This window comes from Mustela lutreola, chromosome 6, assembly GCF_030435805.1.
Source record: "Mustela lutreola isolate mMusLut2 chromosome 6, mMusLut2.pri, whole genome shotgun sequence".
NCBI lineage: Eukaryota > Metazoa > Chordata > Mammalia > Carnivora > Mustelidae > Mustela > Mustela lutreola.
The window spans coordinates 103,181,394-103,207,036 of NC_081295.1; the positions used below are offsets into that span (position 1 = coordinate 103,181,394).

Sequence of the window (25,643 nt, forward strand, 5' to 3'; positions counted from 1 at the left end):
GTTTTTTAGTTCCTGTTGTCCTAGTTTTTATTTCAAGGGCAGGGCAATATGTTAAATTAATCCAAAGAGGAATGGTCTCTATTATAAAAATTTTAGCCAATAAATCACGTTGCTCAGAATGTAGGCTCAGCTCTGACTCTCATTATACAATGAGTGATCCAGAAATTTCCCTTTGTTAGTACATTTCATCTCTCTCAGGGAGACTACCAAGACTAGGGGCAATAATTTTTCCCCAGATACTTTGCTTCCATTCTCTTCAGATTAAGAACATATATGAGCTAGGACATGTTGACTCTCAATGACCAAGATTGCTTCGTATTTTCAATATACAAGACTGGCCACACGGCTCTGAGACCATAGTAGATGCAGGGAAATCCGACTAGCACCACGATGGAGCTTTTGCTTGTACCTCTGACTCATATCTCAGGGATTTTTTTTTTCTCCTCGTGGGTTCATCCACTTTATAATTAGACCAGTCTAACCCATGTGTGGTTCAAGGTTCCCTCTTTGTTTTTCTTCTTCTTTCTCTCCTTTTTATTCTGTCTCTCCACCTCCTCAAGGGCATACTGCATGAGTTTTACAAGTTTCATTATCTTCTACCACAATCAAAATGAATAAAACCTCAAAGGAGTAATTTCTAAACAATAAAAAGCACATACCAGCTTCTCATAAAAATGTTATTAGTTACACAATCACATTAATATTTCAAAGAAGGCCCTTTTTAACAGGGTCTGCACAAACCACAAGATGACTGAAATGCTCAAGAGACTTGACCCACTCATGGACTCAGGAGACTGTTCTGGGATGCCTCCTGGCTGTGGTACTCTGGGGGTTTCCCTCTAACCTCAGAACGGTATCTTATGGGCATCTGAAGCATCACAAATACACTTCCAAAGCTAATGTAATGAAATGAATGTAATGAAATAAAAACATTTGTCTTGTTAAGTAAGTCACAGAACACCACTCACCTGCACCTGCTGCCTCTGTGTGTTCAGCATATTTGGGTCAATTGACAAGGGCCCAAGAACACTGACCATCAGTTCTTTTTCCACAAGCCACTGTTTTAACTGAGCTTCTACAGTCTGGAACTGGGTTAGATTATTAGAGGATTCTTCCAGTTTTTGTTGTCTATCAACTGTTAACTGATTGAGTTCTTGCCATTTAGAATCTAAAAGAAAAAGATAAAAGATGAAACTGGTGTTTGGTATTTCTACATCTAACATCACTGTCTATGTGAATACCGCAGGATATGACTCAAAATGATACATAATGGCTATCATTCGGTCTTTGTAACTCTACTTACACAGTAGAGTTACACAGTTGACTAAAGCCTAATCTAAGAGTTAATTGCATTTAATGATACAGATTTTATGGTCCTGGAGCTGTGTGTCAACTGAAGTATAAGAAAAATTTGAATCTGACCTTAGAAGAATATGTAGAATATGTAATATTCCTTAAGGCAAACAGGATCCAGCAATCCCTTATTTCTTCTAGAAGTCCTATAGAGTCTCTCTGTTCAACTGTAACTGACCCACTAGAACAAGGAACATTAACCCTTTCTTTGAATAGCCAATCTTCAATGATCAGTGCCGGGCAAATGACTCCCACATTTGTAGATCTACGCCAATTCTCTTTTATTCAAATCGCAATGACAACTAGCTGCTTGCTTGGAAGTCACAACACTAGGAAATCACATCAACCCTTTAAACACTAAAAACAACTTTTTCTTCTTATCAAAACTGGTAGATTCTTCTGATTTTCAGAGTTCTTTGAAAGGTTATTCTCTCTTCCATATCACTGAAGTTCAATACTTCAGAGTGTTCTTTCATGACTCTCTTAACTCCTGTCTTCTTGATCATAAAGCCTTAAACCTATCCCTTACATTCCTAGTGCCCTAACTCCATTTTGGTCCTCCTCATGTTTTGCCTGGACTAGTGGTTCTCAAACTTCAGCTGCACTAGAATCACTAGGAGGGATTAACACAGGTTGCTGGGCCCCATCTCCCAAATTTCTGACTCAATAGGGCTGAAGAGGGGCCTGAAATTTTGGCATTTCTAGAAAGTTCCCAGGCAATACTGATGCTGTTGCTCCCCAGAGCACACCTTTGAGAACTATCATCCTAGACTACTAGACTTCTCACTGGTTTCCTTGTAATTAATTAGTGGTTCTCAGCTGCAACCCATCTGGTTCTAAAATAACTTCCTTAAAACATAAATATGTCGCTTCTGTGATATCCTTTAATAACTAAGTTGTCACCACCTAGATGATAAAATATGAAGACTTCTGCTCACATTGAAGACCTCCCACAAAACTGACCCTAGTCTAGTAATATTAGAGGGTCTGGAACCTGAGATGAAAACTCTGAGTCCTATTGATCCTACAATTACCTCCAAACAGGCTTCTGCTTACACCAGCCCTTACCTAACACACTCTACTCCCTCTCTATTTATCCCAGCTCAATCTTTCTGTCACAATTCCACTAGACCTTATGCCTCTGCTAGGAATCCTTTCCTGCTGTTCCCACCCTTAAAACAGTTTGTCCCCTGAAGCCAAGAGTTACTGACCAGCATTTGAACATATTAGTCACTCAATAAATAGTCACTGATGAGTGTGATTAGTTGATCAGACAGATTTTTTTCATGTAGCACAATACAATAAATGGCCACTCTTAATACAACCAATCTGTTAAAACGTACCTAATGACATCATTCTATATGGTATGTTCTAGTCAGACACAATCTAACAACAAAAATAATGCAATTCAAAAAGTGAACTGAGAGGAAGAAATACCAAAATCTTATCAGGAAGCTTTTTTGAAATACTCTTCACTCTCAACTCCTATTCTAAAATGCCTTGATAATACCATCCCCCAAGTAATTCTGATTATCCCAGGTGAGAGCCACTGAATTAGGGACAAATAAATTATAATGCAACAGGAGTCTACGGTTGGATTAACTAAGTTAAGTTTCCTTAGGATAACATTTTTCAAACTAAAACATACTTACTGATTTTTTCAATTTATCATAGCATATCTGACTCTAATGGAAGGACAATATTTAGCTCAACATAATGGAACAACTGATCGTAATATAACCATTATAATCATAGTGAACACGCAGCACCTACTATGTGCCAGGTACAGTCTGTCTGAGCTGTACACACATTAACTCGTTGAATTTTCCAAACAATATTATGAAGTAGGGAAAATTAGTACCATTGTCTTACATGCATTTCCCTTATCATAATAATGGGAAGGGGTGATAAACTAAAAGGACTTGGGAAGAGAATTCTGTGTTTATGAGAAACAGTTTCCACAGGGACACGATGGAGATGAAAGGATAACTCTAGATGAAGAATGGAAACTAGCAGACTTCTGGGGGGAGCTACTTTTTAACCCTTTCCCTGACTGGGGAAGAGAAGAACATAAAGCAGGGGCCAAATGAGTCCCCTGAAGGAACTCCAGGGAGGAGAAGGGAGCTTACCTTTTCCAGACCAAAAAAAAAAATACACTTAAAGGAATATTTAAATTTATATAATATTTATATATATATAAATATAATAAATATAATATATATATAATAAAATATAATAAAGCATAAAAAATAGAAACACCAAAAATCAAGTAAAAAAAATGACAAAAACATGGTACTTGATGCACAGCATTTTATTCACTAGTATCTACACTCTTCATAAAAATAAATTTTGTTACGGTGTTTAGCAAGATAAATACAGGATATGCCCAGTCCCAGCATACTATAATTTGAAATGACATTTTAAAATTTGCAACATCGTAAACATGAAACATTAAAGCAAATTCAAAAATAACTGAGGCTGGTTGATACACTTTTTTCTGATAAAGACTATGATTTAAAAATGATTGTGCTCCTCATTCACAGACTCTGGGATAAGTGACGTGACATACCAATTTCCGTCAGCATCTGTTTCCACTTGGGGGCCTCAGGAGTGTCTGGGTTCTCCTCCAAGAGCTCTGTCAATTTGTCTTTCAATTCCTGTACCTTGTTTACATTTTGCTTCAGTTCAGCCTCAAATGTCTAAACAAGGGGAAGAAAACTGTTACAGTATGTCAACATCAGAAGACAAAAACACAACTGTAATAGATGAAAATTTCCACTGTGAGTGCTGAAGTGGGTGAGGGACCAGAATTCAGCAGTTAACTATTCTCCTCTCCTTTTCGGAAGCAGCCTTCAACCATCTGATAAAGGAATCTGAAAGAGGAACACTACAGCTAGGGAGAAAATTACTCTAGTCCCCAGGAGCTGGGAAGAACTTCCTGTTATTCTTAAACAAATCCCTCTGGAAAAAAGGAAGATGACATCAATAATATTGTAACTGATAAGAAAATCAGTCTTGATAAAGGCTGTCAGCTTTGAGAATCTACTAGTGAATCAACACTGTCCTCAGTAACATGCTATAGAATTCAAACATAGACATTTTTGCCACTGTTGTCACAGTGTAAAATCATTTCCCCAATCCTAACAGATGGAGAAAGAAATGCCACCTATTAAACAAAGGGAAAGTGTGAGCTATCCTATTTTATGTTGGACAGAACAAATCCCTAATATACCTAAATAAATATTTTCCAATAACTGACTGGTTAAAACCCAAGACTTAACCTGATTTAAAGGTGGCGAAGTTGGGACGCCGGGCTGGCTCAGTTGGTGGAGTATGTGACTCTGGAACTCAGAGTTGTGGGTTCAAGCCCCACATTGGGTATAGAGATTACTTAAAAATAAAACTGTTAAAAAATAAAGGTGGCAAAGGTGCTTATGCCCCAATATTTGGCTCATTTTATAATGTATGTATGTGTAAAACAGGGGACTGTGATCATCACTTTCTACAGAAAGGCACATTGAGCAAAACTGGCAAGTTATTTGCTGAAGGTTACAGAGCTGGGAATCAAAACATGGGTCCTGACGCCCAGGCCTCCGATCTGGATGCTGGTCTGTTCTCTTTCAGGTCTTCAGGAAATGTGTCTGCAGGATGTACCTTATTCTGCTCCACCTGCGTCTTCACGGCCTCGGTGTCTGTCGGTGTCGGTGCCTGGTGCCACTTGGCCGCAGTCTTGTTCATCTTCTGGAGCCACTGCATCATGGCGCTGGATTCTTCCTGAGCCTTTTGCAATTTGGAGAGTTTGGTATTCAGTTCAGCTATTTTGTCCTTAAGTAAAAGGCCAAGATCTTCATAACCATGGCTTATGTCAGTCATATCCTTTTTAATGGATGTCAATCCTTAAAATAATAAAATAAAATAAGAGAAAATCAGACACATACACTTTCAGGACGTTTAGAGGAAAGCTCTAGAAATAAAAGTTTGCTTTACGTGATATTCCCTTCAATTTTGTCCATATTAAGCCTACTATGATAAAGTCATAGATTTTTTAGAACTAAAGGATTAAAAACCCTAAAAGAACTACCTTATAATGCTATTTAATAACTAACGATTTAGGTACATTGCATAATACAAGTGAAATGAAAAAGATTTTTCAATGGAATGGGAAACCAAAGCCATGAAATGCTATGTATTAAGTCCTTAGGAATCAAACTCAAGAAAATACCTCAAAGAATATTATTCCAAGTGACAAAATATCTTAGATTATTTAACGAAAAAGAAGAAAACACAACCAAATACCAAACCAAACTACCAGATTTCACTAACTTGAGGTGAACAAAATTACATGGAATGTGATATAAATATACTTATGAGGAAATTACTATGATATAAAATAATATCATTTTAGGGGCCCCTGGGTGGCTCATTTGGTTAAGTGTCTGATTCTCAATTTCAGCTCACTCAGGGTCATGGGGTCAAGCCCCAAGACAGGCTCCACAGTTGTTGCAGACTCTGCCTGAGATTCTCTCCCTCTCCCTCTACCCCTTCCCCCAATCACACTTTCTCTCCTTCTCTTTAAAAAGTAAATATTGTTTTAATTCAAAGTTGACATTTCAATATAACTATTGTTCATCTCTAAAAAGATTTTCTCTCAAAAAAAAAAAAAAGCAAAACCAAAATTAACTGTAATCGTAAGCACTTAAGTTACTATTCACCTTTATTTGACAAAATATCGTGAGTATCTGTGGCTGTTCCTTCACCATTTAATATTACTCCACCTGTAAAAATAGTAACACTGAAGTAGTCATAGATTTCTATAGTATTTCTACACATTAATAGTAAGTAGATGGCATTAAGTCAAACCCCATAAACAGTAATCATTTAAAAATGTTATTACTATTTGAAAATATCAAATATTGATTCAATGTCTAAATCAAACAAAGGTCCATTATTTATACATCCTTTCTGGTATATAACATTCATTCTTCTTTTTTTTTTTTACTTACTTCCCAGTTTAATACACTTATACACAGCAGTGATACAATGTGGGACTGTGAAAAAACTTAATTTGAATATAATTATATAAAATGGCTAGATATGACTCATTTATATAGATTTTAGGCATCAAATTTAGCATTATGTATTTAGTTCCATGAAAACTTTTGAGGGTTCCCTGTATCTTAAGCACTCTGGTGTAAACCATAGGGAATTCAAAGATGCAAAAAGAACCTAAAGGACGTAACATTCATTCTTAAAGTGGTGACGTGATCACCTTAAACATTAAAGTTTAATAAGTTCAGATTGTATACATTCATCATTAAGTATTACACAATTTTGTGATAGCATTGCTTTACTGCTACTTTTAATAATAAAGTCCTTGAAGCTCAAAAGTTGCTCACTGTGTGTGTTGGATGAAGCATAAATGACTGACAAGCCCTTACTTAAGGATTTGAAAATTGTCTGGTATAGTTACACAGTGTTATTATGGGTTTAATGGAAGCAGAAAGAGGTACAAAGACATGAAAAGTTAAAAGGAAAACAAACAAACCCTATTACTAAAACCCACATTCTGCCAACACAGAGAGAGAAGAGCACAGTGGTTAGGAATGCCCAGACTTCGGTCTATGACTCACCTGAATTTAAATCCCAGCCCCACTAATTACTAGTTGAGTGACTGGATAAATTAATCACCACCCCACCACGCTGGTGGGGATAATAATACCTAACTTTCGAGGCCACTGTGGTGTAGTAAAGACAGTTAACTGATGGCCTAGCAAATAGAAACTACTCAGTAAGTAGTAATTAGTACTTCTCTTTAATTGTATAAACATCTAGCCTGGGCTCCTTTTTCATAAGCAGAATATTAAAATACTCAATTAGACTTTATCAGGCAAGTATGCATTGGCTGCCGATCTACAAAACACAAAGACATTTCCTAAAACTAGCCACAGGAGGACAAATTTTAAACAGGAATATTTAAATATCTGAATCTTAATCTGATTTTTGTCTCTTAAAAAAAAAATCACAGACATTGGGATTTCGGTTGAAAGTGAAAATATCCTGAGTCAAGACTGATTCCTACTGTGCTTGATAGTTATCAAGAGTAGGAAGAAAAACAGAAACAAAAACCTTACTTGTTGCAAATATAAAGTGGACATGAAGAACTAAAAACACAATAGAATTCCCTTTCTTTAAAAAACAAAACACTTGACATTTCAGGAAATCTGATTAGAAGAGAAAGGAGAGATCATTACGGCATATAAATATAAGTACGCTCTGAAATGGGGTTAATAGAGCGGAATAAACGGTTGCAAGAGGCCCAGCTGCAACACCAGTCTCACAATAGGGGCAGCTGGGGGGCTGGGCGGAGCAGAAAAACCACAGAGGGTACTCAGAGACTCTCAGAATAAAGATATGCGATCTGCCTCCATCTATTCTTGGGGGGGGGGGGGGAAGCCCCTGATATTAACAATATAAATGTTTTAAACTTAAACACATATCCACATCTTAAATTAATTTTAAAGAATCATTACTAATTCCCCACTTCTGTTGAGTGGCTCAATCATGACTACAATTTAAATATGCTGGCTAACCCATTATATAATTTTCTTTGGGAACACTGTAGAAAATAAGATAGATGGCGATTTTTCAAAATACAGAGATCTACTCTACAGAAAAGAGCTACTTCCTTCCCTCACCTCTCCTTTCCCAGGAAACTGTACTCATTGATCAAATATTTCAAGTAGAATTTGAGTTATCTCCATTAATTAAAGTAGAAAACAAATTGGAATCTAATCTTTCCTCTTCCCCAATACAATCCTCCTTATTCTTACACATTAATCTGGCTACATTTTAATTGTAGTTTCTAGGAAAATGAACCATAAGAGGTATTTGAAATTTGATTAGTACAGATACTATTCCATGCATGGAACATACTTTTAGGGCATATATAGATGCCATCTTTCTTGTCACTCTCCCTTTGTATTTCTGAGCTTATTTTACGCATTAGTTTAAAGATTAAGGGAAACAGAAGTAACATGGGTGGACCCAGTTCTTAGAGGGTCTGCCATGGATATAAACAAAACACATACCTGATTTCACGGCTGCTATTGCCTTCGCGGGGGTAGTCACAGCGCTGATTAGGTTACATAGTGAGATCCCACTGTTGTTTACTTTCTGAATCTCTGGTGTTTTTAAACTCCACTTTTCTTGTAATTTCTTGAGATATAAAAACACAGTATTTTTCAATCTTCATAATATTTTCAAAGTTATACATTATAATTCAATTTCTTAAACATATCTTAAAGCAATGACTGTGGGTCCTGATTTGTGGGGGAGTGGATAGAAAAAAAGGCACCATGCCTAGGTGTTCTAACAGCCCAGGTGACTGTTAACACTGTTAGTGGTGAGAAGTGAGGTATGATCCGTCCGACATTCTGCTCCTAGCCACAACGCAAGTCAGGCTATATCTAGCTGCCATGGGTTCCAAACTAACTGTCAACTGTCAGTCTGAAAACTGCACTTGGTACCAGCCAAGTTACAAAAAGAAATGTGCCAGAAATGATTTAAAAAAAAAAGGGAATTCAGAATTCTATTTAATAGTGAGTTTTAATCCCCAATACTTCAATGAATTTTTAACAGCATGCACCTCCACAAGGTTGGAGTGGGAGAACTACCATAACTGGTCATAAGTTTTATAACTTGCATCAGATGACAGAAGACTTGTGCAGTATCTCTACTAAAGATTCAAACAACTTCTAACTTCAAATACTGGTTCCAGGGATATATTGGAGCTAGAGTTAAATACTGACTTGAAGAGCAGGATCCTTTACATAACACTATGAGAAGCAGTATTAAAAAACTTGCTGAAAATAAGTAGAGCTTTGGTGGGAAAGAAAACTTGGGTACTAGAACAGTCAGCAACTCACTAATACATCTCTTTTAAAAAGCAGATTAAAATCTTTTAAAAAGCAGATTAACTCAAAATGTGTGCTCTTCCTTGATTTCCAAATATAACCAAAATATACCGAAGATAAAATGGGGATCTAACTTGCTAGATAAAAGAAAAGAACTAATAGTCTTTTTACCTCCCATTACTCACACGGACAAAGAAGAAATTAGTAGTAGATAACAATTCACCTTAGTTTCTTCTAAAGATTTTCCTAAATCCTCTGAACCAAAAGAAGGCTGCACAATGGGAACTCTTTCCGTTGTTTCTTTTATCCATGACTTCAGTGACTTAACAAGAACTTGGAAAGCATCCATCTGTTCTTGACAAGAAGATACAGCTTCTTTTCTAGATAACAAAAATTATTGAAGAATTTAAGCCACAGAAAGAAAAATACTCCAAAGGAATAATTACTAGTAAATAAATTTATTATTCCTGTATCAGGCCCTACAATTAAGGGGAGAAAAACTTCCCCCATGCAAACTCTAACCCTGGATAAAAGGAGGCGATGTCTCATAGGTGCCAAGTGAAATCAACTACTTTATTCCTTAGGCACAATCCATAGACAAAGACAGGAGCAGTTAAGAAATCCATAACCCATACAGTAATGGCACTTTATAATGCTACATAAACTCTAAGGCTATATAAACAGTTTTAACATTATTTAGATTCAGCAAGTTTTGATCTGTCCACTTTACATGGTACTTAATGCCAGCAGGCACAGAAGCAGCAGGGAAACACTTACAAATCACCAATCTGAGGAAACCATGCCGCCACCTAGTGGTTTCTACACGACACTACAGTCACTTAAGCAGATGGATAAACCAGGTGCTTCAGAGAGTCCAGACTGAACTCTTCAAACATGAGGTGAGACCAAGGCACTAAAGAATGTTAATGACTGCCTCCCCGACAGATACTCAGAAAACTCCACAGTGAACCATATGGATCTTTCTGCATATTAAGCACCATGGAGGGAGGGCACATGCCCAGCACATTAACAGCTATGAGGACAGATCCATTTGGTATGTGGGTGGCATGTGGATGGCATGTGCCCATGTGCTCCGTGTGTGGAATACTGGCACAGAAAGGCCCATTGCAGCTGGACTAATTACTGATGACTACGTGGTTTTAAAACTGGACCCTTCTGGAAAAAGAAACCACCTAGAGTTCACCTCAGAAAACCAAGAATATACTTTCCATGTGATGTGAGTTAAATATTATGTGACAAGATGAAAAATGTAGCTCTGGAAATAGTAGTAGAGAGTGTTCAAAGGTTTTAGGGAGAGCATTCTGAAGAAATAAAGAAGAGTTAAAAGATAACTATTTTCTATCTTTGTGGGGTCTATAGAAAAACCAGAGGTATAGTCTACACTAATATGAGATCAGAAAGAGAGAGAAGTCTAGTTACAAGATTTATCCCTGTACAGCTTTTTAGCTCAACTTAGATGCATTCTCTTGTTTCTTATCTTGCTTGTTCATGGAGTTATTTCTTACCTACAATTCTTTAAAAATAAACTATTTTACCAAAAAAAGAAAAAAGCCATCAGAAACTATATTGAAATTGAACACTTTCTGAATTAAGCCCCAAAAGCAATGAACTATGAGCTATCTCTCAAGGTTACTTCTGCTTTTGCAAATAAAACTGTGGTATTTGCCAAAGGCTTCAGAGACCACATTGATTTTAAATTATTTTCAGTAATACATGACCACCACTATTTTCTACATAATGCTTTCTATTTTAAGGTTAGACTCATCAAATTCCCATCCTAAATATTCTAACAAAAATGCACTCAATTTTAATAGGAAAATAATATCAATATAAAAGCACTTACAAAGTAGCCCTATACTTTTTTTTTTTAAGATTTTATTTATTTATTTGACAGAGAGAAATCACAAGTAGGCAGAGAGACAGGCAGAGAGAGAGGAGGAAGCAGGCTCCCCGCTGAGCAGAGAGCCCAATGCGGGACTGAATCCCAGGACCCTGAGATCATGACCTGAGCCGAAGGCAGAGGCTTAACCCACTGAGCTACCCAGGCGCCCCAGTAGCCCTATACTTATTCACAAGTTTTGTCTCAGGTTTCTATATGAGCAAATAAAAATATTTCATTCTTTAAGTTTTAGGTAGATTAAAATCCAGTTTCTTAAGTGGTGCTTACTTTTCTTTGATGGTATCCTCCATTTCCTTGAACTTCTTTGACAAATTATTTGTTTTTTCAAAAACCAGAGCCTTATCACCTGGCAAGCCATGGCTAGATATCTCCTTCAAAACATTGTGTAAAACTTCAAGATCTTTCTTGTGTTCTAAGAATTCAGCAGTTGATTCCTACAAAGCATATGGATATTTAATCAATCTAAGATGTTAGATCTCTGGATGGCATTCTATCAAGAGGTGCGTATGGGACTGGAATGGCTCTACTCAGAATTTCACAGAATGATCCTGCCTATGGTCAGTACTCTAAATATAAATACACAGGCAGTTAGGCTGTCTGGAAGAGAATGCAAGTAAATTTATTTAATTTAAAAATGCATTCTTTATAGTCTGTCTCCTTGTGGGTTCTGGCATATGATACTTACATCATCTTTAATATGTGGGAAGTATATGTATGAGAAACAGTGTTCATTTCTAATCAATGAGCAAAGGCTTTAAGGGGAAGATGGGGTTTGGGATTTTTTGAAGTAGGGAAAGGACAGATCCTTACCAATCCATCAGCAACGAAAATGATGACTGCAAATTTCATGTTGCTAATATATGTGTGAGCTGGTCTCAAGTGTTCACACACTTATCAACCTCGTGAATATTAAGGAAGACATACCTGCATATACTGAGACAATTCAGTAACATCTTTTCCTGGAACATCAACCTCAGTGAGAGCCTGAGTTTTTGTTTCTAAAAATGTCTGGAGCTTTTCTGAGAGGTTCTCAAAGAGTTCTACTTTGGTTTTTAGCTCTTCCATTTTGACAAGTTTTTCTTTCTGTTTACGACTTGCTTCTGAAAATCGGACTGACAAGTCCTTCATCTTGGCTTGCAGTGAGGAGGCAGTGGATGGATCTGTGGTTTCCATGAATTTCTTCAGTTTTTCATTCATGGCATTTATGCTGCTCTGTCGACCTGCGATATCCTGTTCCAACATCTGAAATGAACCAAATATTGCGTATGTTTCATCATGAAGTTTACAAACAATGTCAGAGAGTGTTAAAAAATGACCATACATAACCACATGAGCTTGAACAACCTGTGACTGAGGAAAGTTAAGTGTTGGGGCTGACTGACAAGTTTGATCTGTCCCTTGAGGAACACCATCCCAAATCTCTTCAGGACAGAATGGCGAACAGCTGTCAGGTTGCCCAGGCAAGGCAGGAGATGGCTGCTACTTGGCAACCCTTGGGATTTAACAGAGCCTAGGGATTATCCAAAGTCCTAATTTTTAAAAGGCTAGACAACACCAAGATTGATCTGATTAACCTCGTGTGCAGCTGGCTGAAGCTGTGATAAACAAGATAGGCCTCGGGTATGTGTAAGCCCCCTGTAATGAGTTACATTTGTGAGAAAGTATACAAAGCACGCTCTCTACTTCTTCAGAGAAAAACTGTTTCACACATGTGTCTCAGAGCAAGCACTGCTTTTCACAGTTATATTCAGGAACCTTTCTTTTCTTTATCCTTAAGTTTTATCTTCAATTTACCCATCCTTGGGACTATTTAAGTGGTTGTTGTTTTTTTTTTTTTTTTTTTCCTTATCAAATGTCACTTACAATGTTTTTACTGATGACATCCTGGAGAGCAGCAGAGTTCAAGGGCACTTGACCTTGCTCTTTCAGAGAACTTTCCACATTTCCCATCCAGTCCAGCATTTCATCCAGGCCATCCTGCACACTCAGTGAGCGGGTCAAGGTTATCTGCAGTTTTTCATTTCGTTCGTTAACAGACTTGGATAGGTCATCATATCTCCCAACAATGTCATCTAGCCCAAAAAGATCAGAAAGTGTTAACCACAAAGCTCTCTTTGCCCTATTCCTTTTCAAAAATACACTATGGTGGTTCACACAATTTCCACACCAAAACTGGAAAAAAAAAAAAGAAGTTTAAATGATAAATTCAAAATGTGAAATCAGGGCACCATCTAAAACCTTAACAAAAGAAGAAAAAGATCTCAGTGAAATATAAAAAAAAAAAAAATGAAGTATTTTTTTAAAAAATAGTTGATATATATGTCATCTGCGTTTAAAAAGAACTTTTGGGATGCACAAACATTTGAAGTGCCCCAGAAAAATGTTAACAGTCTAAACAGCCAATCTTTGGTTCGCAATCTGACATTTTCAAATTAGCCATACTATTAGCTAACTACATGGAAAAACGAAAAAGGTGACACTCATACACAGCTATTCTCAAGGACAATACACAGCTATAAAAAAATTTATCAAGAATTAACCTTTATATATAAAAATTATCTCTCCCTTGTGCATAGCATACATACTCCCTTCCCCCCTCTCTCTCTTTCTCTCTCTCACACACACACTTAAGCTTTTGTCAACCTTCACAGTCTAAGTAAAGTACTTGAAAGCACAGAAACTGACAGATGCACATATGAGAAAACAAATATATACAATGAGAAAAGAGATCAGGAAAATCCACTGAAAATAAGAAAGGTTGAGATTATGACTCTAAAATATAAATAGAATTTATGTGAAAAGTTTAACAGCAGACCAAAGGGAAAAATAAATAAGGTTAATAGGTTGACCTATCTCAGATGAGCTTAACCTTATTTTCAATTCTGAAGACTTAAGATGTTAAAATGCTGTTCTAGCCTAGTTTTCACTCAAACACAAAGTTCTATACTTTAACATCCCACATTCTATACTGCAGACCTATGAGAAGTTCAAAGAATAGTGATTTTTCATGAATTAATCTCTCTCTGGAATAAATCATCAATTTATTACTTATTGTCCAATAATTTGAAAAACATTTTAATTATTTATGAATGCTTTAGTTGGATATATTGTATGTTCAGTTAGAAAACTCTTGACGGCAAAGACCTAAGAATGAAAACATTTTACATGCTCTCTTTGGCCCATGGAACACAATCAATAGAAGCAATATTTATCTTTGATTATTTAACTGTATCATGAAAAAACACTTTGACAAATTTTCACTGAATTGAGAGGTTAAGATAAGGTAATTTAAGGCGACAGTCAATGGTCCTGTCAGAGAACAGGATGAAGCCCGGGAGAGTGCAGAGCAGGGCGGGGGGCGTCCGGGAGATGCACTGAATATGCTATCAGCAGACAAAACAAAAAGCAAGTTCAAACATAAGCCCTTCTTTGGAAGTCACAGAGAAAATACTCTGAATTATAGGAGGTGACGGATTAGCAGGTGAGCTGCCTCTCAGGTGGACAGTTCTATGTGTGGGAGGGTAAATCGGTAATCTAGTTAGCCTTGAGCAGTGCTTTCCCCAGCAAAGTCAGCTATTGTACTGAATGGGCACGTTTTGAGTGTTATTATTTTTGTATTTCTTAGTGACGAAATATTGTCACTGAAGTGAATTCTTGCTTTTACTAAGTAAATATTATTTTAGAAGAAAAAGGTACAAAATGGAATCTACTCTAAGACTTATTTTTTTAAGTGGTTGGTTTTCTTAGAGGTCAGATAGAGCTTAGAGAAATTCCTTTATATCTTAAATGTATTTTCACATAGTCCTAGAAACTTATGCCAGATAGAAGTTTTAAAGTCTTAATGTATAACATGTGGATTTTTAAGCTAATAAAAACCAAACTATGTACCCTTAGCAATGGGGAAAATGCCTCTTCAAATAACAGAAGCACATATATATGACAGTCTTCCTTTTCCTCCAAATCTCCATGCCCAAGTCCTTAGAGCAGTGGTTGCCAATGTGGGATGACAAGATGGTGCTCTGGGATGTAGGAACAAAATATTAGAACTTCCATTCATACCTTTATCTTGTGCTTTTAAATGATATGTTCTTGTGTTTTATAATTATAACACACATAATGTGATAAGATAGTATATCTTATAAATACACATGTATACATGGGGTATATGCTGAAATTTTTTTGACAAGGATGCATGCTCAAAAAAGTTAAGCCATCTTTAAGAATGAAAAAAAAGTTTTCCTTCCATAGACTGGTTTTAGAAAAAAAAAGGTTCATCCTTCTCCTCATTTAAAATATCTGCTCAGATCTTAACTCACACATGCTTTGGTGTGAAACACAGGTCCAATCATCTTATAAAACTTACGCTTTTTATTTCATGCACAGAAATATGTAATAACCTTGAACTACACATTAGCAAACCAATGCAGAAAATACAGTAAGGCAGCAAACATTTATTGATACCCCAATGTGCATTTAATCTAAACTAAATATGATCGTGCAATAGCTCTTCACTCAAGAGATAGTGACTCTAACGTGAGGGCACAGAATCGCCACTATGAATGGGTACAAGTTTCTAGTATCAACGGAGAAAACTGGGGTAATTAGAGCCCTGTGAGACCACTCAAAGGCTTCCAGAAAATGGAGAGGTGGAAACACTGTTTTAAAGCACGTCTTTTAATGCCAGCCATGCTTCTGCTTTCTATAAAGACACCTCAGTGAGTCTCTTTTGGTCATAGGTTTAGAGTCTAACTCTGCCCAATGCCTTCTACCAAAAAAATCTCACGTCCTGCTTTCTATGGTGAGTGTTTGTTTCTATGGTGAGTCTTTGTTACATTTTCTAAATATAACAATAGACTTTAAACAAACTCTTGTCAAAATATACAACCCCCATTCCCAATATACCTGCCCCAAAAGGCATGCTCCTCCGAGACAGGAAAGCGCTATTTCACAGGGAAAGGGCAGAAGCAACACCATACGCACCCGTGAGTGTGTTCTCCGTTTCAGAACACCTTCATGGAGAATCTACCTGTGAGAAAGCAAGCAGGGAAATAAACACTTACCCAGTGTTTTCTGGATGTCATTCTTGGCTGGAAGCAGAGATCCTCTAGCATCTAAAAGTACTTCAGCTGTTTTTTTCAGTTTCTCTACAGCAACCTGCTGACTTGATATCTGTCCTTGCAGAGCCTAGAGGATCGAATGCTTCAGTTATACTCAATAGTACTAAATGATGTATTTCTAATAAAAAAATTATTTCTAGTACAATAAGGTAATATTAGACATAGAAATCTTTTCATCATTATCAACTCACTCCAGAGTCCTTAGAATAAGGCCAGTTATAAAGTGGTGTTAGCAAAGTCATCAACCAGTGAGGACAATATAAATTCAGCCTTGAAAGAAACCACTGAGCATACGTTCATGACTCGTGGCCTGGTTCTTGATCTTGCAACCCTCTCCCCCTAACCTGAGATCTCCCTTCATCCCCCTTTCAGGGTATCGTCCTGGACGAGACCCTCAGTAACCACCAGAAAACAAAAACAAAAACCAATCTAACACCAAAAACAAAACAAAACCACCTTGAGGACTATCTCTGACTCCAGGTAAGGAAATAAGGATTTCCGCTTCTATGCAAAGTCATATTTATTTCTGTTTATTCAACAAATGTTACTTAACATCTAACAAATTCAAAAAAATCTTGCTGCGTTTGTGAAAATACAAAACCAAACAGATACAAAGCTCACCCATAGGGATCTTACAGTCTATATCAGCAACCTGTTAAGTGCTACTGGAAGCTGAGAGGGGGCTAAGTGCAGAGGGAAATGAGGACCGTTCTCCATGCTGGTGGCACTGGGCTGGGTCCTGAGGAAAGTATGGAAGGAGGCAGGTAGAAGCAGGGAGGACATGTCCCTGCAGAGTGGACAAAGATAGGGACTGAAATATTACAGGACAGGGGAGGGTCCCAACCAGGTAGAAAATATGTCTGGTTGAATAAAGAGCAACAGGGCTGCCCAGCTAAAGAGGCTACATTTCATCCTGCAGCAATGGAGAGTCGTTCAAGGATTCTGAGTATGGGTTGACACACTCAGAGCTGTGTTAAGAGAGGGCTAAATTAGTAGCACTTTGCGGGATATGTGACATGAGTAAGAAATGAAGCAGAGAAGCCAGCTGGAGCAATTTCAGCAGGAACAAAGGAGAGAGCCCCTTCTGGACTGGGAAGACAAAACTGGTTACAAAGTTGGGGAGGGTCTCTTGATAACTGGTTATCTAAAGCTGTGCTTTGAGATGCGGTAGACACAAACTACATAGAACTTTCAAAATTTAAAATTAATTGAAATCTAATAAAATTCAAAATTCAATTCTTCAGTTGTTCTAACCATATTTCAAGTCCTAAGCAGCCAAGGGTAATGAGTAGTTACCATGTTGGAGACATTATAGAATATTTCCATGGTCATAGAATGTTCTACGGGATATCACTGCTTAAGGAGGCAGGAATAAGGAAAAAGAAGAGACAAGAGAAGCATCTAGTGGTTTTGAGCTGAAGCAATTAATGGAATTCATAAGCAAAAGTGGGAGCAAGTTTAGGAGCAAAGGAGAGTTTAGGAATTTATGACTTCAAAGAGCTCTTAGGAACCTCACATAGAAAGAAAAACAAAACAAAACAAAAAAACTGGGGAAGATGGAAGTGGAGTGACTCTGAACACAGGCTAGAACCAGACATAAAGCTCTGGGAGCCAAGTCCCACAGCGAGACCACCAGAGCTGCAGGCACTAGAAGAGGAGGCCAGGCGGAATCATGGACAGTTCTTAGACGTACGTGCTGAGAAGGAAAAAAGAACAGATGTCATCAAGGAGGTGGAAATGGGACTGGAATAATTCTGTCCCCAGAGGTTATAGGAAGAGAGAAAATGGAAAAGGTTAACATTGCTGTTTGCTTCAGAAAGGATATCGGAACTCTGGATTTGCTGAATTGAGGCCCCCACTTCTCTAAGTACAAGGGGCTTAGCAGTTGCAACAAAGAGACAAGAGGTAGAGGCAAGAACCACAGAGTCTTCCAGAAGTCTGGCCCCGTATTCCTAACACCTCTGACATATCTGTGTCCAAAAGGGCTGGCCACCCGGGCCCTCAGCCTGGCTTTCACTTCACTGGAGCTACTCAAGCTCCTCTCTCAGTCTCACACTCGGATTTCAAATTCAAATTCCCATATGCCCAACTGTAGATGAACTCATCCCTGGCCAAGGGCCCAGGTTTCCAACTGCCTCTTGATCATTTCCATCTGGGCGTAAACAGTCACCTCCAACTCAAAACACTGAATCTGAACTCATTTTCTCACCCCTACACCTGCACTCCTCCTGTTGTTGTAGCTCATGACCCAAGCAGTAACTCTGAGCTTCCTTCTGGACGCTCCCTCAACCCTCCTTTCCACATGCAAATCCACCACTGGGCCCTGACAATTTTACCTGCTCAACGTGTTTTTAAAAGCAGGCTGCTGCTCTGTATTTCTGGATCACTGCACTCAACTGAGAAAAGCATCCTACCAAGCCCCCTGCCTCCAATCTCTTCCCCAACATAGCTTCCCCTCCCCGTGTGTTCTACCTACAATACATTCCTGGACAATACCACTCCCCTCTTTAAAATCTTTCAGTAGCTTCCCACTGCTCACAGACTTGAGCCTACAATAACATATATCCCTTAATTCTACCTTCAATCTCATCTTCTTCCACCTCCTGTTCCAGAAATGTCCAAAAACACAGTTGTTTCAGAACTATTTGCTCAAGCTAGACCCAACATTTAACATCTCTATATGTTAACCTTCTCACGCTACCCATCCCCCCATCATCCTGAGCCTGGCTCTTGTTCACCTATTAACAGTCAGCTGGGAAACCCCCTAACTTTCTCTTTACCCCTAGTTTGCAAGAATTCACCCCAGGGGCTCCCATAAGTACCCTGTGAATAATACTGGATTTGTCTCTTTAACTTCTTTGAGAACAAGGAATTTATTCTAGTCCACTTCCTGTTCACTGCCCTACACAGTGCTTGGGACACTGAAAAAGTTTCTAAAAGAAGTAAATGAATGAAAAGTAAATAAGTAAAAACATCAGGCATAAGATCCCAAAAGATCCTCTTCTATTTCTGCCTTCATTTCAGACTAAAACAAATGCCTAGAGCCAATGGCAAATAATTCCTCAACTGATTTTCAGATTCAAATAATTTAAACGACATACGGGCAGCCCATATATGTCAAAAGGCCCAGCAAGCTATGGCCGAAGTGGGGTTTGTGATCTGTGTACCAGATCCTAAAACTGTCCCAAGAGGCCAAAGACTCTGTATCAGGGTGGATCTGTCTAGGAAATCCTTTTACAGGTTCAGTTACAGGACAATTCCTCATGACAGGAACCTTACCCAGAACCAGGCTGAAGTCCAAGCCGCAGACACAGTTTGCTGGCACTGCATACTTATTTAAGAGATGAAATAAGGTTATGAAGACCTCCAAAAAAAGTTTTTTTAGAATATGAGTTCTCCAAGGGGAGAGGCAGAGTTTTAACACCTTTGTGTCTTCACAAAGCCTAACAGTAGGCCTAGCACATAAACGTCTACAGGATAGATACCTGTGAAAGTCAGCATGGTTCTACAAAATGTTTAGTACCAACGTCGGCCCGACCTATCATCCTAAAACTTAGAAATGGATCACAAGAGAAGCACTTTATTCTTGATCTCTTCTTTTCAAAACATCCCATGCCTTTTCTCTCCATAATTACATTCAAGTCAACAATTATTAATCCCTAACATGTATCAGGTTAAAATTTAACGAGGGCAGAGGTTTACAATAGAGCTTCAGAATAAAACTGCAAACTGAAATATGTACCATATGTACTTTTTAATGGATTTCAATGAAATCAAAACATAAAGAAGCATCTATGACAAGGGGCTACTGAGAGATCATGACCTTGGTCTCCTCCCCTGGACCAGAAAAGTGTGAAACTTATAAAGGGCACTTGTCCAAGACTCAGGAGACACCTGGCTTACAATATCCCTGAGCTCAGTGCAAATGCTGACACTGTCAGTCAACACCACCTAGCTCCATGCCTAGTCCCGAACCTAGGCCTCTAAACTGGTCCCCAAATCCTGTCTTTCTGTGCCTGGTATGGAACCACAATGGTTTTTGTCCACGGATCTTTCTGGAAGCAGAGCTTAGTTATTACAGTTCAGTTCAGTGGTATCAGAGTGCTGACAACACAGCTACCAGTCGCTAATAACAATGTGCTATTGGACAGTAATGTGTCAAATGAACCAACTTGGATACCCCCGAGTTACATTTATTATCCAACAGAATATGCTAGCATTGTAAGTGTAGAGAAAACTGAATTTTCTGTGGTAGTCTTATGTGTTTATATTACTGCCGAAGAAAAATAATTTTTAAATGTTAATAAAAATGAAAGAAATGGAAAGCGCCCAATCCTCCTAAAAATGTATCCTTGCTACACACTGAGATCATCTGTGAGGAAAATAAGAACATATGCCAAGAATAACTTTAACTGCACATTTAATTTTTAAAATTACGCTGTGGCTTAGTTAGAATTAATTCTCTTGAGACATTGCTCTCCTCTTTAACACTCCTTTGGCTGCCTGATGACCAGAAGAATCTTCTTCCACGGCCCATACCAAGAAAGTTTTCCTCTGTTTGACAATTAATTCAGGTATTGGTTTAACTTTAAAACTACAGCATCCTTTTGGTTTCTTCTTTTTCTTTTAGCTCTAGTTATAGAAAAATTACTTTCATATAGGGTGGACTCAGTTTCCTGATAAAGACCTTAACTTAAAATGTGTTGTTTTTAGAGTATACACTTTCCTTATTAAAAATACCTGACTTCTTAACTAAATGTCATGTAGACAATCTTCATAATTATTTTAAGCTATTGGATTGGCAATTTCTACCAAAATACTGGTCTTTACGCCACAGTCTGTCCTTTGCCCCTACCACATACTCTGTTCTTGGACACATGATCAAGTGGGACCAGGAAACTTAATTAAGACAGACTTATTCTTGTGCTTGTGGAAAGAATAAATACAAACAAAAAGGCCCAGGACTGGTAACACACACCCAAAGGAAGGAAGCCACCCCCGGGAGCCCACGCCCCCACTGGGGTGCCCACCTACAGCAGGACCTCTCCCTGGAGCCTCAGGTGACACTGGGTAAATGCTGCAGCCCAGGAGAGAAGCATGCCCTCTGTCCCACAGACAGTTGTAGCCAAGGCTACAACTTAGCTTTCTTCCAACCATAGGTGGCCAGTCTCAGGCAATACCTAATGTTAAGCTCCCTTGACAAGGCACCTGTTTTCCCTAGTAACAGCATGAGAATGGCTTCTGATTCTGTAACTCGCAGATGCAGGTGAATTCTGGAAGGCAGCTGTTTAACTGGCAATACTGTGATGAGCTCCTAGCAATGGCAGCAATGACTGCTACCCATCCGCTTAAAGGAGACACAGAACTGATTTATGAAATGAAACTTCCAAACTCAAAATCATTGGTCATATGGAACAGGAGCAAAGTACTTCAAAAATGATCTCCCACCCCATTAAGATTCTAAAATGCGCTTTAAATTAAGATAGAGAGACTCTCTCTCTGCCATTGTGGGTGTGCTGAGAGCTCCTCAATTATGCAAGTCTGACATCAAGCCTGCACTTCTGAAGGGGTGGGCAGACTTCCTGAGAACTGTGCCAGGCAATAACGGCAGTTTATGCCTCTAAGAATCATGGGGATCCTCAACAGGAACACCAGTCCTGGTCTTCAGAATGGAACAATGACATCCTTCCTCCTTTCCACCTGTTCGTTCTTGAACACACCCTCAATTCAGTACCACCTTTGGACCACACACTCTTGTAGGTGAGGGAGAGATAGCCAAGAACAAAAGAGAAAAACACCTGCCTTCATGGAACTTACTTCCAATGGAGGAGAAAGACAATGAACAAAATAAGTAAGAATAAAGATACTTATCTGGTCAGGGCAATACAGATCTTTCTTTAGGGAGGAGGGAGCAGTGGGATGCCAGCCATAACAGCAATGTCAACCCATTCACAACAGTGGAAAACACAACCTCATTAGAAAGAGAAATTAATGGACTGTGAATTAGAAAGAGAAGTATGTTTCCCATCCTCTGTTCCATTTCCAAAGTAAAACGCTCAACAAAAGTGTGGGGGAGCAGAATGCTTTCAAGACAACTAAAGGGCTGGATCGCTCACTTTTCTCTCTCTGTCTCTCCTTCTCGGTCTCTTTCTCTTACCTTGGTCTCCTCTAACTGCCTTTGCAGATTTTTAGGGTCCACAGCGATGGGTTCAGATAAGTGTTTGCTCGCTGTGACCCCACAGGCCTGGAGCCCAGAAAGAAGTCCACATGAAGCTTCTTCGTAGTGTTGATATTTATCCACCAGGTCTTTAAGGTTATTCCCAAGGACATTGCACTAAAAAACAATAAAAATGAAAACTCAGAAGAAATGAAGGGTGGGGGATTAAAATCCTACTGTATATGTGTTAAAAACCATACGACCTACGAGTTAGGCAATTTGGAAAACACCAGAGTTCAACCAAAGTTAGGGGAAAATGGTAGGACTAAGATATTTTTCCTTCATGTGCAGAAGTATCTTCAAAAAGTAACCATAAAAACGAAGAGATAGTCCTAGATTTATACCAGTGCAAAAACATGTTTACAGGGGCTGGGTCTCATCGCCAAATGGAGAATTCGGGTATCAATCACCAAGGGAACTAATCTACCGGACACACTCCAAGTTTTATATACCACATGGAAAGCTATGTATTTGATGGAAAAGTTTTCAAAGTACTTTATAAATCACTTCTATGTCACCCGAGACTGAAGTTGCACAAGCAGGGCAAATAATCTAGAGCAGAATGGAGCAAAGGCCAATAACTAATGATGCTCCTCACACCATTTGTGCGACTTGGTTAGTCTGTTCAGCTTATACTGTGAAGAGGGAAATGTCTTCTTAGTTCTGCGGGTTTTTTTTTGTTTTTGTTTTTGTTTTTAACAAAAGCCTTCTGCTTGTGCACAAGGAGAAGCTGAAACAGTCTGTTAGCTAGGAAGCATTACAATAACGAACTGATCAACCACACCTGCAAAACAAACAAGTGTGAAGGGCAAATGATGTGACGTGAAAGTTTGGTTCCAAGCCTGAGAGGCAGCAAATCAGCAAGCCAGGCTTCAGGTCCGGAACCAAAACACAAATGCCACCTGGTGGTCAGATCGGATATTGGCGTTTTAGAGTTAAGGCTGTCTGGAAACCACTCGCAAAAAAACCTAAATCGATACCTTGAGGCTCCTAACTTTCAAACACGTTTGCTGAGGTAAAGCAGATGAGTAAGAAAGAGGGAATGAGGATGAAACCACCTGATGTCCTCTGCTTCAGTTCTTCACTTTCTCGCTTGTAATTCCAAAACCAAAGTGGAGAGGACAGAGCGAAACTATAGTCACAGGCTAATCTCCCCTTAAAAATAAAATTACCTTCGAGTAGAGAGACCTGAACCGATCAGTGGCATGATCCAGTTTGCCCTGGACCTCTCTGTGGGTCGCCGAAGTATCGATGCTTTCCTGGGCAGCCTTGCTGCTGCCACTTCTCCTGCTGCAAGATTTGGCCGCTTCTAACACTCTGTTTCCAGAAATTGTGATGTACCTCAAGTCCCCTTTGTGAGAAATGACATCCTCTGAGAAACTCTTCTGCCGCTTTAGCTTGGTCAGCAAGCCACCAAGGTCATCTGCGCCTGCCTCCAGGTTCTCCAGCTCCTGCTCTGACTGCTGCAGCCAGTGCTCGAACTCACTGTAGTCGGCGTCAAACTTCTCCAGTTCCTCCTGCAGAGAGTGAGTCAACTTCATCTTCTTCTCCGACTCGGCCAGCGCGGCCTCATAGTGTGCTTTCAGTTCCTTCATGTTCTTCTGCAGTTTCTCTTTCTCCTCAGGAGATAGATGGTGGCCCTGTGTATCGAGCAAGGCTTGCGCAGCCTGCGTGGCCACGAGGACAGCCTGGTGCTGAGATGCGATCTTCTCGTGTCGGGCCTGCGTGAGAACACATCAGCCGGGAGGTCAGAGCTGTGACAGGGTTACACAGAGGAGGCTGTTGGGGTTCGACCAATCCCAGTCACCTCAGGATGGACAGACTTAAATGAGCCACAGGCCGGTGACTGGATTCTCATGAACCTCACCAAGGTGCACTGTATTTCCCTCATGTGGGCGCATTTCAGAAGAGCAGACTTGACCATCCTAATTTCATTTTTATGGAGATTTTCTAATCTTCTCTAAAACAGCCCTTAGATAGTCACAGAAGATAAGTACTGATTTTGAGAAGTTTGGAAAAAATGTGATGAATATCTCTTCCAATTGAAAGACAAGCACCTATAGTCTGATCTCATTCTAGTCACTGCTTCCTGACAACCATCCCGAAGGGACTCCTCCTGTCTTAAGCTAACTACTGAGCAACAAAATACAACATTTTTATTAAGAAATGATCCTGAGAAGACACTTAAGAAGGAAAAAGAGAATTTGTTAATTTGAAGGCTATAAAAACACTAGGACAACCATTAAGCAAGAACAATACACCTTCAGAGAAGCCCAGACAAAGTTAGAGGAACATACACAGTCAAAGGAAATACTGGAGCTACTGGGCTTCACTGGGCCTCAGCTTCCTACATGAGGAAAAGGAAACAATGAGTCCTACACATCCTAGGTTTGCCGACACGAGTACATGAGATCATGTGTGCAGACTACTTCCTGGCAAGCCCGGCATATGCCAGGGATTAAAATCCACTCTGAAAGCAGAGAATGGGTGTGCAGAGCTACTGCATCCTCAGCCTTCAGGGCAGCTGGGTGGGTGTCAGGTAGCTGGAGTCTCTTTCTCTCCAGCAAAGCAGCTGCTTCCATTCACCCCAATATCCATACAACTATGGCAAAAAAGATAAGAATCCTTTTAGATAATTTCCAAAACTTCTCATAATGGTTTACAGGGAGCCAATGTAATGATAACATTACCTCATAATGGTTCATAGGGAGCCATAATGTAATGATAACATTACCTCAGAGTTCTCTATTTGGTCCAACCCCATCCCCACTCCAGGAACTCCAGTGTCTCAAACCACTACCTCTACCCCCTCCTCGTGAGGCACATTAGGGGCTTTTTTCCCCAGGTCTTCTCATCTGGTAACAGCTCTTCCCTCAGGTATCTCTCGCACACACCCCCTCTAAGTCTTCACGCAAATCTCATCGTCTCAGCTAGACCTGCTCAGAAATGATCTTATTTAATGCTGATAAGTGGTTCCCGACCCCATGCTCACCCACCCATACCAACTCAACTTACTTCTTTTAGCAAAAGATCATTACCTTCTAACATCCCATATTGTATAAAATTTAGTTATTAATAAATATCATCTTCACTATCCTCACAGGCAAGCACCATGGCAGGGA

At 39.1% G+C, this 25,643-nt stretch overlaps 1 protein-coding gene across 23 annotated transcripts in view; it reads right to left on the reverse strand.

Annotated features, from left to right (window-relative positions):
* DST (dystonin) overlaps positions 1-25,643 on the reverse strand; it is a 469,784-nt gene that overhangs the window by 97,501 nt on the left and 346,640 nt on the right. For all 23 annotated transcript variants that reach the window (XM_059178308.1, XM_059178298.1, XM_059178319.1 and 20 more), the window contains 12 exons: positions 23,694-24,242; positions 22,462-22,638; positions 16,248-16,371; positions 13,051-13,259; positions 12,112-12,429; positions 11,455-11,621; positions 9,490-9,646; positions 8,442-8,568; positions 6,066-6,128; positions 5,008-5,249; positions 3,923-4,052; positions 969-1,168 (listed from right to left, as the gene is read on the reverse strand). In XM_059178308.1, coding sequence (XP_059034291.1) covers positions 969-1,168; positions 3,923-4,052; positions 5,008-5,249; positions 6,066-6,128; positions 8,442-8,568; positions 9,490-9,646; positions 11,455-11,621; positions 12,112-12,429; positions 13,051-13,259; positions 16,248-16,371; positions 22,462-22,638; positions 23,694-24,242 — 2,463 coding nt within the window. The remainder of the gene's footprint in view (positions 1-968; positions 1,169-3,922; positions 4,053-5,007; positions 5,250-6,065; positions 6,129-8,441; positions 8,569-9,489; positions 9,647-11,454; positions 11,622-12,111; positions 12,430-13,050; positions 13,260-16,247; positions 16,372-22,461; positions 22,639-23,693; positions 24,243-25,643) is intronic.